General features: G+C 28.4%; 1 protein-coding gene across 1 annotated transcript; it reads left to right on the forward strand.

The window, feature by feature from the left end:
* The first annotated feature begins 654 nt into the window (after window positions 1-654).
* Window positions 655-17,211, forward strand: LOC132940268 (PHD finger protein 3). Its single transcript, XM_061007762.1, is given in 16 exon segments — window positions 655-753; window positions 1,072-1,217; window positions 1,682-1,831; window positions 3,331-3,468; window positions 3,536-3,607; window positions 3,728-3,825; window positions 3,898-4,032; window positions 7,670-8,278; window positions 8,354-8,569; window positions 8,636-8,688; window positions 9,687-9,803; window positions 9,872-10,479; window positions 12,829-14,006; window positions 14,008-14,947; window positions 15,560-15,771; window positions 15,837-17,211. Coding segments are annotated over 16 exon segments (5,313 nt in total). The 5' UTR covers window positions 655-736; the 3' UTR covers window positions 16,461-17,211.
* Window positions 17,212-20,134: the final 2,923 nt, after the last annotated feature.

Genomic DNA, 20,134 nt, shown 5'->3' on the forward strand with positions numbered 1-20,134 from the left:
GGTAACATCGTACCGGCGCTTGCACAGACGACGGACGGCAGCGATGGGTCCAGACGAACGCGTCGGATCGTGTAGGCCAGCCAGCCAGCAGTGATAACGGCGTTCAAGATCAAAACTCGCAAGTCCCGGACTGCCGATCGCATTCACCGCCTGTGACTGAGCCGGTGAGTACATAATATTATTAGTAATCATTCCTACTGTCGTGCCTTTTGTCGTTGTATTATCGAGTTAAAATAAAATAATTAATAATGTGATTGCAATGTTATAACTTGTATTATTAAATTTTGTTGCGCGCACATCGATTTTCGCGCGTTCGTGTGTCGTGTGATAATATCGATAAAGTTAATATTTTCCCCGGGACGTATTCAGTGTTCTGAATTTGTTTTCTCTCTCTGTCATTAACTACACTATCTAGTATCTTCCTCCAACCACCGCGGCAAGCCGTGCCCTTCGCCTGGGTTTGTGTGGCCCCGCGTCACCCACACTGTTTGGAGCTGTTGGAGGGAAACATTTTACGTTCACCTATCCGTTACCGTAACAGTCGGCGTAACACACACATCGTAAACATTATAATTATTATTATTATTATTATTAAATACGTAATACAACAATAATACTGAGATTGTTTATTTTGTTTCCACGCTGATATCAAGTTGTAAATAATTGGAATACAAATTACAAATGGATTTTTACATATTTTTATATCACACATTTTCTCTGTCTATAGGACAAGTTGATGATAATAATAATTAGGTATTATAAATTATTTTTATTAATTTAAAAATCAATCAGTAGTCAGTACGTTATAATATATTCCATAATAATATGTCATTGTTTTAAAATATATTTAATTTACCGTTCTTAAAAAATAATAATAACAATATTGTTGGATAATGAACTTCATAAAACTTTAATATGATTTTTGTAAACATAATTGTATTTTAAATATACAATCTAATATATTACATTTTTTTAATAGTAGGTATATGTTTTATATTTATTTATTGATATTTTATATTAAAAATTGCTTTTCGTTAAAAATTTTTTAATATACTTTGTAATATTTTGCAGGAGATTTTTTATTATGTCGTGTTCTAAAATTACGGAGAAAGCAGATGAAGAACCAGAGGATGAAGAGGCTGATGACACTTTAGTAGTAGTTGTTAAGCCTGATGGTACAGTTGCTATAGATCAAGAAACATTCAATAGAGTTTTGGGTAAGTCATTATTTATAAATATTTAAAAATTCAAGAGTTAACCATATCATACCGAGACTAAGTATATTATATATTGACATTGATTATAAATAAGTAGGTACAATAGATTGCTCACTGGCCGGTATTTGCATGGCGCTTCATAACGGCTACATCCATTTTTCACGTGAATACGGGCCAATGAGCGATCTATAGTATTTATAACCAATAATATTGGGTTGCTTCATTTTAATATATAATTTTTTTTTAACAATAAGTAATACGTACATCTATTTTATTTTTATTATTATTGTACTTACAGCTAAGTAATTGATATTTTTTACATAATATAGTGTATACTTGAATTTAAATTAACTGTATGCTATTATTTATTAAGTACTAATCTTAATTGTTTTGATATTTTAAAAATTATTCATTCTTCATGTCTAGTCATATTTAATCTTATATTGTTAAATTTCTTTATTTAGAAAGCAAAAAGGAAACCATGAATATTATCCACTTTGAGAACAGCAGTAATAAAGGCATAACCACAAATCCAGAGAATGGAGAGCCAGAAATCAATTTGACTGTGCAAGGTTTTTATCCATCTATTTCTACCAAAACATTCTTATCCCAAGGTATGATAATATTAAATTTAGACAGCAAATTTTATTATTTTCCGATTGCATATGCATTTTAATCATTAGGTAATTTTATATAATAATAATAAGAATTTAATTACTTTAATCTTGGATGTAAAGAAAATAAAAATATTTTAGTTTGGGAATTTAACTAATTAGGTAGGTACATGTATTTATTTATATGAAGCTGTTTATAGAATAGTGCCTAAATCTAACAGTAATTGTAGTTTCTCAGTAGATATTTGCTAAAATAGGAAAGTGAGGCTGAGCATAAAACTTGTGAAGTGCCGAGTAATTATTAATGTATGATGTTAACAAATATATGAAAAATCTATAAATTCAATTTTTACATTTTTAAATATCAATATATATTTCTTATTTCATATAGGTACATATTGAATCAATAATTTATGAAGTATATTAAGTTTAGATAACTGGAGTAGAGGCATTGGTAACATTTTGAGGAGTACACTATTTCAATCATCTAAACTTTGCATACCCATAAATTATTAGGTTCAATCTTTATATTTATATATCAAAAATCTTCAGAAAAAACATTCTCCTCTGAAATATCATTTAAACAATTCATGTTGTCATTTAAAAAATAAAAATAAATATTTATTTTGTATTCATAAAAATTCTTATTAGGTAATGTTTACAATAATTCGTACAAAAGGGCTCAGCCTGTATATCTGTCATAATAAATAAATAAATCAAGATGTGTATTATGTTTAAAGAATCGCTTTGATTAAACTATGAATATAATATATTTGAATTTTATCATATTTGATTCATGAAATAGATGTTGAAAATTTTTTTAGTATGGTGATTTATCATAAATGTATTCACATTCTATTTTTTTTTATTCAAAATGTGGTAAATATTTTTCTTCTAGCATAAATCACAACAGGTATAAATAAAATAAAAAAATCTGACAAAACACAGATAAAGTTATAAAATATATACATCTATATTGATCTTCATTCAACAGCCATTTTATATGTCACCATCTATACTAATGACCATTGAGTATACTTGTTTTTTTAATGAAAATTGTGGTTACATATATTTTTCAAAGCATATGTATTATATTTTGTTAATATTTAATTATTTTTGTCTTTTTTGAATAAGACTATTTCTCTGAATATTGAATTAAATAATTTAAACATTTATATTACTATCATACATTACATCATTTTATACTTATAACTTTACATGTATGTGCAAAAAAAAATATTATTCAATAATTTATTTACATTGCTTACAATGTTTTATTTTAAATATTATATTTAAATGTGTAGAATTCTTTTTAAAATTTGAAAGCTCCTTTACTTATGGTGTTATTAAAATATTTGGTCAAGGTATATATAATTTTCTAAGTAATAATAATATGCTAAATTTAATTAAATAAATAATTTAATTATTAATTACATTTTAACTCATGTATAATGTAATATGACATAACTAAATTTAAATTAAACTTTTATTATTTTCAGCCAATGAAAATAGTGATATGACAACAAATACTATTTATTTGGATCATTGTTATTACAAGGATTGCCCACCAAACATACCAGAGACCAACATTTGTTCGCCTCAAATTACACTCTCTACCGGAATACAGCATATTACAAGTAATTATTATAATAATTACTAATTAGTTTATATGTAATACATTTTAAATTTAAATTAATATTGTAGATGAATTAAAAAAATCAAATATTGTAGACGAAATTGAAGAAATTGAAGAGATTACCGTTTCAGTGGATGAGAGTAAGTTAAATGCTTCTTTATATGTACTTATAGGAGGTATATAATATACATAATAGCTTATATAATATTAATTTTTAATTTCCATAAATATTTTGAGCTTATTAAAAAAAAAAATTTTAGATATCAAACCAGGCATACCATCAATAACCGTATCCAATAATGTTGCAGAAAGTAATTTACCCAACAACAAAAAGATGCTAAACTTAAGAGTTGGAAAAGTACTTAAAAATATTAAAATAGATTTTTTATTCAATTAAATTCATTTTATATAATATTTTACATTTATTTAGAATGAAAAACCAAGAACTAAGGGTCCTATATCTTTAAGAAATACAATAACTAAAAAGAAACCTGATGAAATACAAAGTAATCAATCCGGGGATAAAGCAAGAGCTACAAAAACGGTTAAACGTCTGGTACCAACGGTAAGATTCAAGTTTATAATACACTGTAATCTAATAAAGTTGAAAAAAATTCTAGTTGTATCTAGAATTCTAAGACTGAAAACTTTATGGAATTCAAAGTGTAAAATTATACTAATATTTATTTGATTAATGTAGATTTTAGACAAAGACAATTGACACAAAAAATAATTATATATAATATACTAAATAGTAACTACTAACAAATAAAAATTTAAAATATTGTTAATATTAGTTTATATTAAATGTCTTTACTTTGTTTGTAATTTTGAAATAATTAATAGAAGTGCAAAAATATATAAATATAAAATAATAATTATTGATTAGAACTTTCTAATTTATTTAAAACCAGGTACTTTGATTGTTAATCAACATGGTTTTTGAGAAATTAAAATCATTTGATATAAATTTGTTAGTGTTTTATACCAATTTTATTGATAATGTTTCTAATTGTAGCCAAATAGATACCATTTATACAGACATAAAAAAGACCTTTGATTCTGGGGACCAAAATATTTTATATAAAAAAATTGAATAACTATTGCTTACATGGAATACTTCTTCAGTGGTCGTCGTAATTTATCTCTGCTAGAACATAGATAGTCAAAATTAAACATACAAAGTCATTACCTAAATGTATCTTCTGGTGTACCACAAGGTGGACATCTATCACCACTTTTATTCCTAGCATTTATGAATGATATAAACATAGTCTTTTCACACTGTAATTATTTACTGTTTGCAGGCGATCTAAAAATATTTTTACCGATGAATAATCTAGATGCCTGCGCTAAAATTACCCAGATAATTAATTTTCTCCCTTAAACAAAATCTGGTTTGTAACAGTTACAAAATTAATGATACTCCGTTACAAATAGTTAATAAAATGAAAGGTTTAGAAATTATTCTTTTATTTGATTTATCTGTTGATAGTCATATTGAAACTATCTGTTACCAAGCATCTTGGTTATATTAAACATTCATGTGGTACTATGGACCCTGAATGTCTTAAAGTTCTTTTTCCTGCTCTAGTCCGCCCTGTCCTTGAATTTGGTTAAGTGAAATATGGAACCCCCTAAAAATAGGCTTAGTCGATAAAATCAAAAAAGTTTTAAGACAATTCCTATGTTCTATATTGCCTACAAACTACACATGGGTGGTCAACCAATTTCTTTCGTTGAAATTAGTTGTTGTCTTCTCTTATCTCAACGCGATAATAATGATGTTTTAATCACAGACTATTCTGTGTTTTAATTTTCTACAAATTACCAAACGATAAAATAGTGTGTCTCGAATTTCTAAACAAGATTAATCTTTATGTCCCACTGATGAACACTAGCACAAAAAATACATTCCATATTGATGAAACCTGTATTCGAAATGTCCTAAATAGTCCTACCTATAAATCGTATTGTAAATTATTGTAATAACAACTTGAATAATTAAAATTTTTTCTTTAACGATGTACATTGTCTACGCGACATTGTACTAAACTTGTAAACTGATTATATTAATACTTTTTATGTCCTGTACTCTTTGCCCACCGGCCGTTAATTTTAATAATAAATAAATAATTAAAGAAAATTAACAATAAAATTATAAATTCTTGGTGATAAAATATATTATGATATAAATATTGAGGAAATTAGTAATTTAGAAGAAGAATAAATATTGTGATCAAGTGAGCTGTACTAAAAAAGTTGATGAAATAAAATACAATAGCGGCCGTTTATTAAGAAAACTTTTGACCAAGGTAAAATATTTCAGTTGAGTGAATGTTTATAATTGACAATTGATTGGTTACTTTGGAGTGGCACGTCCCTAGACATCTGTGTTTTCAATAAATATCCGTGTTCCTAATAAGCAACTTCTACCGTAGTAAAAGCCTGTATTCAGAGAGCAAATGACAGTTGAAAAGTATACACTGAAGGTTGCATAGAGCTACCTCAAGATAGACCAGAGGAACAAGGGTGATAAGTTGTGGCCTTGAAGCAGGATATGGTAAAGCAATAAACATGAAAATGTGACTATGGTAAGCTTATAAAGAAGAAAATAACTGTGTTTTGGATGTTATGGTTAGATATTTAGTGAAGTGCAATGTAGCAAAGTGAGAGAGAAAGAATCCCTTTTGGTTTTCCAAGTAAGCTATATTCCTATGAGTAGGAAGTAGGAAAGAGAGAAATGATTGATGTGGAAAATGCCAATAAGTTAGCTTTTTTATGTCCGTCAATCTTAACATAACTGGGTGCTAAACAAGGGACTAGGTTAATGTTAAGGAAAATACAAAAAATGAGATTTTAAAGATATATATTAAAGGGAGATTAAGATGAGTTACTTGAGTTTGAAAAAATAGATTGTAGGCAAGCTTGAGAATAAGATACACTTAAAATGTTCTCTAAATTTATGGAAAATAACAAATCGGAGCGCACTGATAATTGAAAGGCATTTAAGAGAAAAAAATTAAAGGAATAATAATTGTTATTAATAATAATAATAATAATAATAATAATAATTGTACTTTAAATGAAAAAAATAAGTTTTGGTATGAAAAAATAAATACCTAACTGAATTGAAGGTGCCAGTAAATATAAGTAGTAAGTAAGAAATTAAATTATTTGAACGGTCCTTAAAATAAAGTCTCGAGTCCTAGGATATTGGTAGACAATTATTATATTAGGGAAATGAAATCATTTTGGAGGCAACTAACAACAATTTGTAGAACTTCTTTTAGTTGAGTATGGAATGAGTGAATGTTACATCTCTGAAACTTCTCGGAATTGTTCCATAGGTCCTAGCGAAAACCGAGGGTGTAGCAGAACATTTGGTAGGAGTCTATTTTAGGAGTGCGAAAAAAGAGCTTAACCAAAGCAGAGGAGAGTGTTCTTGCTTGTATATGGTAAAATTAATCTTGAACCCGGAGATTCTATATTTATTAAAAGCTGTTAAACACTCTTTAACAGCTATTATGCATGTAGGATTCCACTTAATTTATAGAGTAGAGGGGGATAGTAACACATATATTATAGTCGTCTAAAGATTATGTGAAACATTAAAATAAGATAAGAAAGAAATTGTGAAGAGGAGAAAAGAGTTTAGTTAGCCTTAGCCCTTAAGAATTATGTTTTAATCAAGGTAGACGAGTGAGTATTCAAAGAAGGACTTATAATACTTATAACTAATGAGAGGAGGTATCGCTATCGTTGCCATCACTGTAGTTTAGATCCAACCAAGAAAACCTGCTTGAAGAGATAGATATATCAACTGCCCATGATATTGGAAGGGTGATAGATGCAGCAGACTATATAAATAATATTTCTGTAGAAGTTGTCGGTATTATCTAAGTCTCAAGTAGGATAGTGACCGGAAGGCGTTATACCTGCATGTGTCTCCGTTTTTTAAAAACGTACAACAGCAAATTTATGCTGAGTAGTTCCAGTTTCAATTTTGTGTAACAACCTTTAATAAAAGCGTGAATATTAAAGTTAATGATTGTTCAAACGCTACATTAATTAAGTAATAGTATTCAAATAATTATTGCAATTTAAAAATTAAAAAAAAAATTTGTGTATTTTAATTTTAAATTAATATTTTTACTACAATTCTAATTGCTATTACATTAATTTAATATATACTTTTCTAGAAGACATATCATCAAGTTCGTCCATCAGTTCAAATAAAAAATAATCGACAAAAAAAATCAGATGTTATTGTAGACAAAGTTTTACTGCAAGCTAATGAATTGATTCGTCAGTCAAGTATTGAACCAAAAAAATACATACAAAATCAGTTGATGTTCAAAAAGAATAAAGATAAAATTGGAATTATTGAAAATTCTCTAGATTCTTTATCAGCTCCACAAAAACATGTTACTCAATTATTAGATGCACCTGAATTATTTTCATCTCCAGATATTATTTTAGATGATACCAAAACATCTATTCAAACTGTAAATAACGAATTGGATTCTAAAATAAATGTTATCGATAAAATTGATGATATATCAACTATAGATAACCTCATATCTAACACAACAAAAGATATAGAACAAGTTATTGTAAATAAAGAAGAAACTGGAAGAGTTCGAAAACTCTCAAGTCGAATGAAAGATAATCCAGTTGAAATTACTGTAACTAAAACAGTAGAAGACATATTAAATGATATTAGTTCCAAAATAGCCAATCAAACAGAAATTATTGATGAGGAAAATTTGATTGATGAACTAGCTGATCTCAATGAAGACCTTAACTCTGTATGGAAATTTAAAAATGTATAATTTGAATTAAACTTATTTATATATAATATGTTATACACATTTTTTTTCTAGTCAAATTTTGTTGCTCCATCTAACTCTAGTCACGATTTGATGAACAAACTATTATCTGATGATAGTCTTAATCATAGTGGCAAGAACGACTCAATAACATCAGTAACTGATGACAAACCTAAAGGTCCTACTATAGTGGTTTATGGAAAATCTGGTAGAATAGTGACACTGCCTCCAATCGAGATTCCCAAGACTCGGTCATTAGTAAAAAAAGAAGTATGTATTTTATCAATACTAAATATAAAACTACATGTTGTATATTTTTAAATATTTTTTTTTTAGAATCTCGATGCTAGTATAAAAGAGCAAGGTAGACAAAGACGTTCATCAGAAAAGTAAGTATAAATAACCAACATAACTAATATTTAGAATTTCTTCAATAACTATGACTTCTTATGTGATATATCGGGCTTGGATTTATATGTAATAACATAGTTTCTTTGCGATATGATAAACTAATTTCGGCAAGTGATAAATTCGTTTCACAAGATTTTTGATAAAATGTAGCTCATTTGATTTTACATATTTTGTCATAAATACATGTTTTTACATATTTCACAATTATTCTCATATTTAGACAATTTTACTGTTTTTACGTCTTTTCTTCAGAGTTCAGAATGATTGAAAGGTTATCATGAGTAAGCCAATACTTAATAGTTCACGACTTATGTAGTATAACATCGTGTGGTCGGCGGGGTCCACCAGTAGCGCCGTGCCGATCACCTAATTTATCTATGACATATGTCATAGTAGATTTTTTAGATGGGGGCCCACTGCAGGGAATACTGCTGTAGTGCTGTGGATTCAGATTTTACATTAAAACGTAAAAATATATTATTAAACAATTGAACTATATGTAGGTGCTCTGATTACATCTAATTCTTATATTAAAAAAAAGGGGAATGATAGGAGGGGGCCCCCTTAACATACAATGTCATAGTATATTTTAAACACTTCGGCGCCACTGCACCAGACATATTTTTGACGTGGCTATATACAGGTACCTCGATGACAAACAACCGTGGCACTCAACCTGTTATATTTTCAATTATTTCTAGATACAATTTTATCGATTGAAATATCAAATATCTTATCGTAATGAATTACAATTAACGCATTTTTAAACACGAACGAGCGAACACTGTGATGAGTGTGTAGTTTTTAATGTGACATTGTAGTGTGTGTTTCGTGGCCTCGTTGTTTGTTATATTTTACGTGTATATTACCAATAATGCCAAAATTACGATCGTTTTTTTGTTGTATAAATACATACTTTGGTTATATAAATACATATAAATCTGAGCCCTAGTAATATATATATTCATTTTTCTAGTTCAAAAAGTATAAATGACTATAGTGAAGAATCAGATACAGATAGAGAAGGAAATATGACTTCAGAGGATGATCCACATAGACTTTGGTGTGTTTGTAGAAAACCTCATAATAACAGGTAATAGTTTTAAATAAAATTTTAATTTTAAATTAAAATAAACATGTATAATTTAAAACTTTGTACAGATTTATGATATGTTGTGATACATGTGAAGATTGGTTCCATGGAAAATGTGTGGGTATCACAAAAGCCTTGGGTGAACAAATGGAAGCTCGTGGTGTTGAATGGAATTGCCCACCGTGTAAAAAAAAGAGGACTGAAGATGCACGTAAAAAATCTGAAGAAGATAAAGCCAAGAAATTAGAAGAAGAGAAGGCCAAAAAATTAGAAGAAGAGAAGGCCAAGAAGTTGGAAGAAGATAAGGCCAAGAAATTGGAAGAAGAAAAGGCTAAGAAATTGGAAGAAGATAAAGCCAAGAAATTGGAAGAAGATAAGGCCAAGAAATTGGAAGAAGATATGGCCAAGAAATTAGAAGAAGAAAAGAAAAAACTACCAAGTTTGAAATCACCAATTAAAAACAGTGAAACAAAAGTTATAAAAATTCAACCCCAATTACAACAAAATTGCGTTCAATGTAAAAAAAATATTGAAGATGTTGCAGTAGGCTTATTTTGTAAGGAAATATGTTTGGAAAAGCATATTGAAGAAAGTGTAGCTGCTATAAAAGCATGTTGTACATCAGATTCACCGGATATTATTTTATTTGACAAAAAAAACAGCAGATTAATCACAGGTATAAAACTATTATATTATATAATATATTTTTGCAACATTACCTATCTCAGTCTTATCAACTTAACAGTAAATCAAAAAATCAGTTTCTGTTGTATATTTTTCGACTAGCACATTATTCATTAACTTTAATCCAAATCTGAGACCTCTAGTTGATTCCGCTCAAAATGTTGAATAAATAGTTAATGACTCAATTAGACCAAAATGTAAGTTAGGTGATATTACTTCTTCAGTAATGATAAGATTCAACATTTTATTTTTAATACGCACAAAAATTAAGCTGCATAATATCTAAATAAATAATTTCCTTCGAATTACATTGGTACCAATAGTGATCTGAATCTTATTTAAACGGTGAGAGAGGCAAATGGGGATATTTGTGAAAGACATTACTATGAAGTTAAATAAATTCTTGACTATAAATATGCAATTTGAGGGGAAAAAAATTATTGATATCTATGGCCTTTGTATTATATGCAATATAAAATTAACAAAAAAGGAATTTACATCAAATTAAGACATAGGGTATGTAATCTTAATAGACAGTAATAATTGGGATATTATATAATCTCAGTTATACTGTGTAGGCGCATTAACATAATATAACATTACATAACATTATATTACATAGTAGGAAAAAGAATACTTCATAAAGATCCGGGATGGGGGGGGGGGGGGGCATAATTTTGAGAAAGTGAAAAAATTATTTCTATGGTCTATGAAAGTTACTACTAAAGTCGTAAATATTATATTTTACTAATTTTTATTTGTCACCTTTATTTTGTATTCATAGACATAAATTTACTAAAAAATCCACAAGATAGTGCAAATCTGGGCAAACACATTATCTGACCTCATCCCAAAGAAAAATATACCACTGAACATTTTCTGGTAGCAAATTGAATCTTATTTGTACATGGTACATTGGCTGATCAGTAGCAAGAAATTCCCAGTACTTTTCAAAGTAATGGGGAAAAAAATAGGGAAAACCGTACATTTTTCGCAAAACCTACCTCCCTAAATATCAACGTGTAGCTATTCTAGAAAATTTCTTTGAAACTACATGAAAGTTATGGATTAAAATGTAAAGTTCTTTAATATCTGTTGTAATTCCGTTAGTTTTTCTATCCATTTCACATAAGACACTAATTATTTCAGAAAATACTAAGTTTTAGAGTCATTTTTTGAGACGTATTGCACTGAAATTGTTGGAAATATGCAACTAAACCAACTAAAATAATAATAAAATAGCATTAAAAAATCTTGGTTTATTAAATTTAAATCTCAACTGTCTTTAAAAAGTAATAATTTGATTGTTTACATAATTTACAAAACAAAAAATAACTATACTATGACTCGTATAAGTTAACTTAAGGAGACCAAATGCCGTGATTTTCTGTCTTTGTCTAACATACGCGCAACATAGAATTTTTGACTTGTTCTTTACCAAACATACCAATTGATCTAATAAAGCGATACAAATTTTTAAAATAGATTTGAATTTGCTGTTTAATCTACTTGAAATTGACTATTAAAATATATTTACTTAAAATAATATGTAAAAATGCATAAATATGCTTAAAATGACAATTAAATAAATTACCAACAGTTTCCAAATATGTATTAGGCCTAAAAAATTACAAAGTATGAAATTTAAATGTTTGTATTGGAGTTTGTTAAGTCTCAAAACAAATGTATTTCTTACTTTAAATATTCTATACTCATAATTAAAGAATATTCTATTTTTATAGTGAAACAATTTCCAAACCTTACTAATAACTCATAAACTACTTGACCAAAATTAAATTTGTAGTATTAAAGTAATTTAAAAATACTATGCTTTGGAAGTTAAAAAAATTAAAAATTTTAGTAATAAAAAATAGTAAAATATAATTTTCTAAAAAAATGTTTTTAACAACTTAAAATAATGTAAAAAAATCATTTTCTAAAGCGTTAGAAGTTAATGAGTGTCTTACATTAAATAGATCAACTAATATACCTATTTTTTCTCACCTACTTATTAAAAGATCCCTTCTTGACACATGATACAAAATCAGTAATTTTTTAGAATCACACAATCATGATAGTTATCGAATGACAAAAATATCATCCCCAGAAATAATTTTAAGCATTTAATAAAGTTTGTTGTTAATTAATATCGATGATGTTAAAAACTCAAAGCGAAAGAAATTTGTCTTTATTCAATTTGTTTTCATAAACTAAGATAAAATAAGATGCAGCTATGGGTGCATATTTATTTAGGGAATATGTTTTATCTTAGTACAAAACGTTATTATAGTATTGATTGTTCATCATATATAAATTTATACAATTTGAAATTATGTTACAGGTGAACAAGCTCCAAAACTTACAAATTTAAAACAATGGATGAAAGAAAATCCAGCATTCCAAATTTTGAAACCTTCTGGACCTAAAACTAGCATTAATAAACCATCTTCGAAACCTCAAACTAATTCTAAGTCGACCACAAATGCATTTAAATGTCTTAAAAAAGAAAACGAAAATCGCCTTAAGAGACCAGCCATCAGTCCAGATAAACATAAGGCAAAAGAAATGAAAAGAGAATTTGATGTGTCAGAATTATTGCAACCTGATAAAATTAAACTGGTATTTGTTAAAAAAGAATCACCAAAATCAATATTACCTAAAAAAGAACATATTAAACATACTACTCCTCAAAAAGAACCTAATAAACATACTACTTCTCAAAAAGAACCTAATAAACATACTACTCAAAAAGAACCTAATAAATATACTACCCAAAAAGAACCTATTAAACATACTATTTCTCAAAAAGAACCTATTAAACATACTATTCCTCAAAAAGAACCTATTAAACCTACTATTCCTCAAAAGGAGTCATCAAAATGTATACAACCAGTATCACAGATAAAAACCACATCCCTTTCAAAAATAAATGCAGTCCAAAAAGTTATTAAGAAAAAACCTGAACCAGTCAAAGAAATTTTTAATGAGAAAAAAGGTGAAGAACAATTGCGTTCTAATGTTCGTAAATCTTTATTAGAATCATTAAGTAGTAGAATATCTGAAGAACCAGAATTAAAATCAGCTGAACAAGACTTAGAGGAATTGATCTTGAAAATTGAAGAAGAACTTTATAATCAATTTAGTAAGGTTGATCAGAAATACAAAACAAAATATAGAAGTTTATTATTCAATATAAAAGATCCAAAAAATTTAAATTTCTTTAAGAAAATTATGTTTAAGTGGGTTACACCATATCAGTTGGTGCGTATGACTGCTGACGAAATGGCATCTCAGGAACTTGCTGAGTGGAGAGAACGAGAAAACAAACATCAAATAGAAATGATCCGAAAAACTGAGTTGGATATGATGAATCAACCAAAGGCTTTACTAATGAAGACTCATAAAGGCGAAGAAATCATTGAATCCAGGGATAATAAGGAGACAATAGTATCAGAGTTTAATCCTGACATTAAGGTTGAGGAAAAGAAACCACAGATTTTATTAAAATTAACCAAAGAAAAAAAAAAAGAGCAAATACAAAGAAAGAAGTAGTAGTGGTGAACGTGATCGTAGACATCATAAGTCTAGTAGAAATCGTCATAAATCACACAAGGATAAAAAACGTAGAAGTCGTGACCGGAGCAAAAGCAGAGACACTAAGAATAAAAAAGTTGAAAAAAATAAAGTAATTGAGACTGTTGCAGAACCAGTTACTAATAACACTGAAGTACGTAAAGATGAAGATATTAGTGATAGGGAACCAAGTTCAACTGTTGTTATAGCAACTCCACCTCGGATGGAAGATGAAGTTTGCCCTATATGGAAAGGAACCATAAATTTCACTGACGTTGCACGTTGTAATGTAACAATGTCTCGATTATCTGGTAATGTAATTGGATTGGAGGAAGAACTTACTTTAACAGTTCTGGAATGTGTTGGTCGCATCAAACAACAAACTGTTTGGGAATATATGGGTAAATTGAAAAAAACTGGAACCAAAGATATTATTGTAACAAAGTTATCAGCAAGCGGAATAGAACAACAAATGTCCTACCTGAGCCTATATCAATACCTCAGTGCTAAAAATCGCATAGCAGTTATTGATAGCAAACCATTTCCAAACATAAAAGATTTTTATCTATATCCTCTTGGCAGTCATAGTCCTATTCCTCAGGTTTTATTGCCATTAGATGGACCTGGTATTGATGACTATAGAACCCATTTGTTGCTGGGTATAATAGTACGAAATTCTAAGAAGAATTGGGTTCCATCTTGGCAACCGTCTGAAAATAATTATGTGTTACCTGATATCAACGACACTTTGGCTTTACCTCATCTTAAACCTGCTTTTCCAACATCTAGTCAAGACAATTATTCACCAAAAGAAAGTTATACTCCACCGAGATCACCAACTAACAAAATTCTCAGTTTACCAACACCAGTCTTACCACTATCTTCAGGTAAACATTTTAAGTGCTTGTAATAGTGCACATACAATAGACAGTAATCAGTATAAAGCATTGTATACTCTGTCCAGCAAGAGAACGCGCCGATTTTGCGCATGCAGACGGACGACCAAAAGATTGGTAAGGTCTCGTTTCCCTCTCTTTAGGTATTTCGAAGACGGTAATCAATTATTGGTTGGGTATGCGAGAAACCAGGCCAATTTTGGTCAGGCTTTGGCACGTTCTCTCGCTGGACAGAATATAACTAAAATACTGTAATTTACATAGATATATATAACAATTAGATGGCTGTTTCTTTCTTATCATCAAAGTCGACTATAATTTCCAAATCGGGCAATGTTTACAAAATAATATTATTGCAGTATAAATGTATATATAAGTATATGAATAAATGTAAAATAAAAGTAAACATTGCCTGCTTTATAAATGGCAGCCGAATTCAACATGGTCACAACTGTAGTATAAAGACGGCTATCTAGTTGTTGTATAAATCTATGGCAATTTAAAATATTACGATTGATAATAAATTAATAAGTGATTCACTTTTTGTTTTTACTTACAATATATTTTATAGTAGGTATGTATTTTATTTGTTTTTTTTTTTAGTTTTGACTGATGATGACTTGCCTTATATACCGGGGGAAGAAGAACCGTACTCACCAGTTGATGAGGATGTGCCTAGCTTGTCTGATGATATAAATATAGCTGCAAGTATTGAACAACAAATGGAAGAATTAACCAGAAAAATTGAAAAAGAAAAATTAGTTATACAAATGATGACTGCCGGTTCTCAAAATTCAATTCTTATTGATGACGATGTATGTATATTATAATATTGATTTTCTCATGTGATTTATTTATTTATTATTATTGTTATATGTAGTCACAAGATCTAGATGAAGAAGTCTATAGTCCTACAAGTGAGCTGGCCCCACTAACAACTGAAATTCAACTGCCTAGTAATATTAAAGATATACTTTCTTCCATTAATACAAAAGAATTACTTTCAACTGAGGCGGAAAACTCTAAAGCTACTACAGATGTTGAAAAGAAATGCAGAGACCCTCGCCAACGAATTTCAACAGCTGAACCTCCACCACCTGGGCTCGAAGATGAGTTTACACCACCTTGTAATCCTGACATAAGTTTACCTCCACCCCATTTCTCAACTCCATACATGCAACCTATAAACTATATTGCACCTATTCCTTATCCTTATCCTCCACCTGGGTATATACCTGATGCTTACCCAAATCAATATGGACCTCAGCAACCACCTCCACCCCCTCCAGCTATGGTTTTAGATCAAGGCAAATACAACAGTTATAATCAACCTGGGTATGCATACAATACAGTACAATACCAACCACCTCTTCCACCATCTTATCCGAAAACTAAAAAAGGATCAGGATTTTGGGGCCACGGTAGTTCTAAAAATGAACCGAAAAAGAAAAAATTTAAAAAATCAGGTGATCGAAGAGATAAAGGTTCTTGGAGACGTATGTAGTTGTTTCCTAAATAATTTTATGTTCTTGGGTCGTGTTTTTATTAAATCTATGTTTTACATGTACAACTTATTTTATTTATCTTAATATTGTTAAGAATTTTTTTTAAATATATTTTACACATTTTCTTATATGAAATGTAAACTTTACATGTATTTATGTTATTCATATAAAATTGTTATAAATTTTATTGTATTTATATTTAGTTTAAGAATTAATAAATTTAAATGTACAAAACTAATGTGAATTTGTTGTGCGAGCACGTTACAAATAGAACATAATGTTACATCATTTTATACATATAAAGTGTACAACTTTTATACATTAAAATAACACTGACACTTAACTGTGTTTTAAAAACACAGTTAATATAATTATTGATGTTAATTTTTCTCAATAAAGTTAGATAATGTGGACGTGTGACTTCATAACATCTTGTCATTAGATTTTATTTTTGGATTACAACTATAATAAAGACATTTCTGTAAATTAAATCATAATTTAACACCTTCGGCATTTAGTCTAATGTTGAAAACAAAATCATTTATGTTTGTTTTTTCATTGTCTTAATATAAGTAAGTATGTATACAACATATTACATATTTAGTATTTCTAAACACTAAACATAGACTTCTATAGATATTATTGTAATAGATACAACATAGCGTTATAATATTTTTGAATATGTTTGGTGTACCATTAGTTGAGTTATTGAAATAAAATTGATTAATTCAATACAAACTATGTTGCACAGTTTTATTTCATTATCTAATCTAATAAATTGTAATTATTGTGTACTATTATGTATTTTTGTGGTATGTATGTTTTTTACTACTTTTGTTAGGTTTTATAAGTACTTAAAAATTGCTTGGAATGTGCACGGTGGCGTATAACATAGGGTAGTTAGTTAACATAGGGTTAAATATGAGCAGTTGGGTGGGTACTGGGTATTGATAGAAGGAAAATAGGACGTTTTACTGATATATAACGTTATGTCGATATAATTTGGGGTTGGTCACCTAAATATATTTGAGGGACACTAATTTTTTTTTTATGCAACCCTTACATGCATCAGTATGACAACAGTAACAACAATATAAAATATTTCAAATTGAAAATATCCGTAAACAGCTCAAAAATGGTCAAAATGTTTTGAATATTATATCATGTATTGGAATTGATAAAATAAACATGGTATAAATTTCAAGTGTACAGTTATTTGTTTTTGAATTACAACAAAATAAGAGAATTTCTACTTGAGAAATAGAGTGAATATCCAATGATGTAAAAATTTTAACTTCAATTGCTCATAAATTTTTGACTTTCTTATAGACATATTAGATTCTGAGCGAAACGATGAATGTATTGATTTTACAATGATGTATGTTTTTTTATTTTGTGTCTGTCATGGTTTGGGGCAGTAAAACTGCTACGATTTTCTTCAATAGTATCTTGTTCGATGGGAAAGTGTCTCTATTTGATGTATTCGGGAGGTCAAATTTTCAAGTTTTCAATAGTTTTCAAAAGCGCTATGAAAAACAAAAGAAAAATTAAGTAGAACAGTGGAGCAAATAGGTGGGGGGGGGGGGGCTTGGTGAGGATTAGCCCTCTCAAAATCACTCGAAACCCCATCAATAAATAATAATATAATATATATTATAATTTAATTACATTTATTTTTTGGAGTTTTGTCAGTGTCGGGTTTGAGGGGAGGCGACATGGCGATTACCCGCCTTTCTCCCACCATGGCTTTTTTTTACTTGAATTATAGCGCCGTATGATATAATAAATATGAAATTCATAAGTCATAACTATATCTTCAAACTTAATAAATGATACAAAAAAGGTATTTTTTTTAAATATCTTATCAATTATATTGTTGAAAGAAATGCACTTTACCACCCCATGCAAATTTTTCGATTTTTTTTTTTAAACTAATTTATAGTAACTATTTAAGAACAATGGTGCAATCAGAATTGGTCGGTCTGACTTAGTTACGAAGTTATGGCCTAATAAAATTCACGATTGCGATTTTTACGCATTCACCTATCACTCTAGTTTACTGCGCCTTTTAAGAATATTGATATTTTTTTAAAACGTATGTACTACAAAAGTTATTGAGTTTGAAAAAAATCAAAAAATAATGGATTTTGAAATAATAAGAACTTTTTTTCGTATAAGTCATATAAAAAAAAAATAATGATATTTCACATATAATTACTACATAATATGTTCTTAACTATATTATATATCAATTTGGAGTCTTTTCTATTACTACAGCCCATGACAAATTAATAATTTGTCATACTATAGCCTGAGTGGTTCTATCCCGCGCAAAACAGTTTTTGCTGTGTTCTATACATATTTTGTAAGACGGAGAGACCACATGCGTTCTCTTAATATTTCAGCTTAATATAAAATATTTTTGTTTTAACTGCCTTATTTATAATTTAAATCATATTTTTAAAATAAATGTATATTTAAAAATGTTTGGTGTCAGTGGCGAACCCAAGGGGGGGGGGGGGTGTACCCTCCCTCCCCCCTTGACTTATGTCATAGTTTTATTTTTATTTTTAAAAATTTCACTAAAATGTTAATCGAAACTTATTGAACGGCGCACTATACACTATGAATAATAAGACTAATGACTATACCATAATTTAATTGGCATAATAATAATAACTAATTGACCATACCTACATTCTATATGTAAATTTTAAAAGGTGGCAAGTGGGTGTCACTCTGTTGTACAGTAGGTATTACAAGTGAGTCATTGTAATGGATGGTGTTAAATTTGAATTCAATGATATAATATCAAAAAACGATTCTAAGCGATGACAGTCAGTCAGCCTATGATATTACTAAGTATATTTGATGATATTATTGTGAATAAAGTAATTTATACATTACTTAAAATTTGATAAGTTTTGTAAGAGTTTGAACTTTAAATGCATATAAAAAAAATTGTGCCTATGTATTTTTAATATTTTTCATCTGCTATTGTAACAATATATCAGGAGCCTCGCATTAAAATTGCACTCTTTTTTACCCAACAAATAAAATGTTATTGATATTTATAGAAAAGAAACACTAAAAAAATTGAAAACTGACAGTGTCCGTAAACAGCTTAAAAAGAATCAAAATATTTTCATAATTTGTACCTATGGTGTATAGAAAATGAAAATATAAACATTCAGCTCAAAATAATTTGCTAATTTTGCTAATTTTGAAAATTGGTATGCAAATACAATGTTTTTTCAAAAATGAATTAATTCTGGTAAGACGTAAATTAAATTTAAAATTTACGTATTGCTTACAATAGTTGGATGGTAAGAAAAAGTCTCGGGGGAAAAAAAGTCTTGGGGGGTAAAAAGTCTGTTTTCTAAAGATAATATGTAATAATTATGTAATCGTTTAATAAGTAACTACTAAATACAAAACAGATAAAACAAAAATAATAACTAATAATAATACAATTATAAAAAAAAATATCTCATTGGATCTTAGTAAATAATATTATTAAAATATTATACATTTATATATCACTAAGTTAGATGACTTGTCAGGAACATTTATACAAAAAATATTACATAATTATAAAAATCATAGTTATATAAATAGTTATCGCTGTAACTTTTAAAAATTATTTTAATAAATACAAAACAGATATTAAACA

Source organism: Metopolophium dirhodum, chromosome 3 (genome assembly GCF_019925205.1).
Source record: "Metopolophium dirhodum isolate CAU chromosome 3, ASM1992520v1, whole genome shotgun sequence".
Taxonomy (NCBI): Eukaryota; Metazoa; Arthropoda; class Insecta; order Hemiptera; family Aphididae; genus Metopolophium; species Metopolophium dirhodum.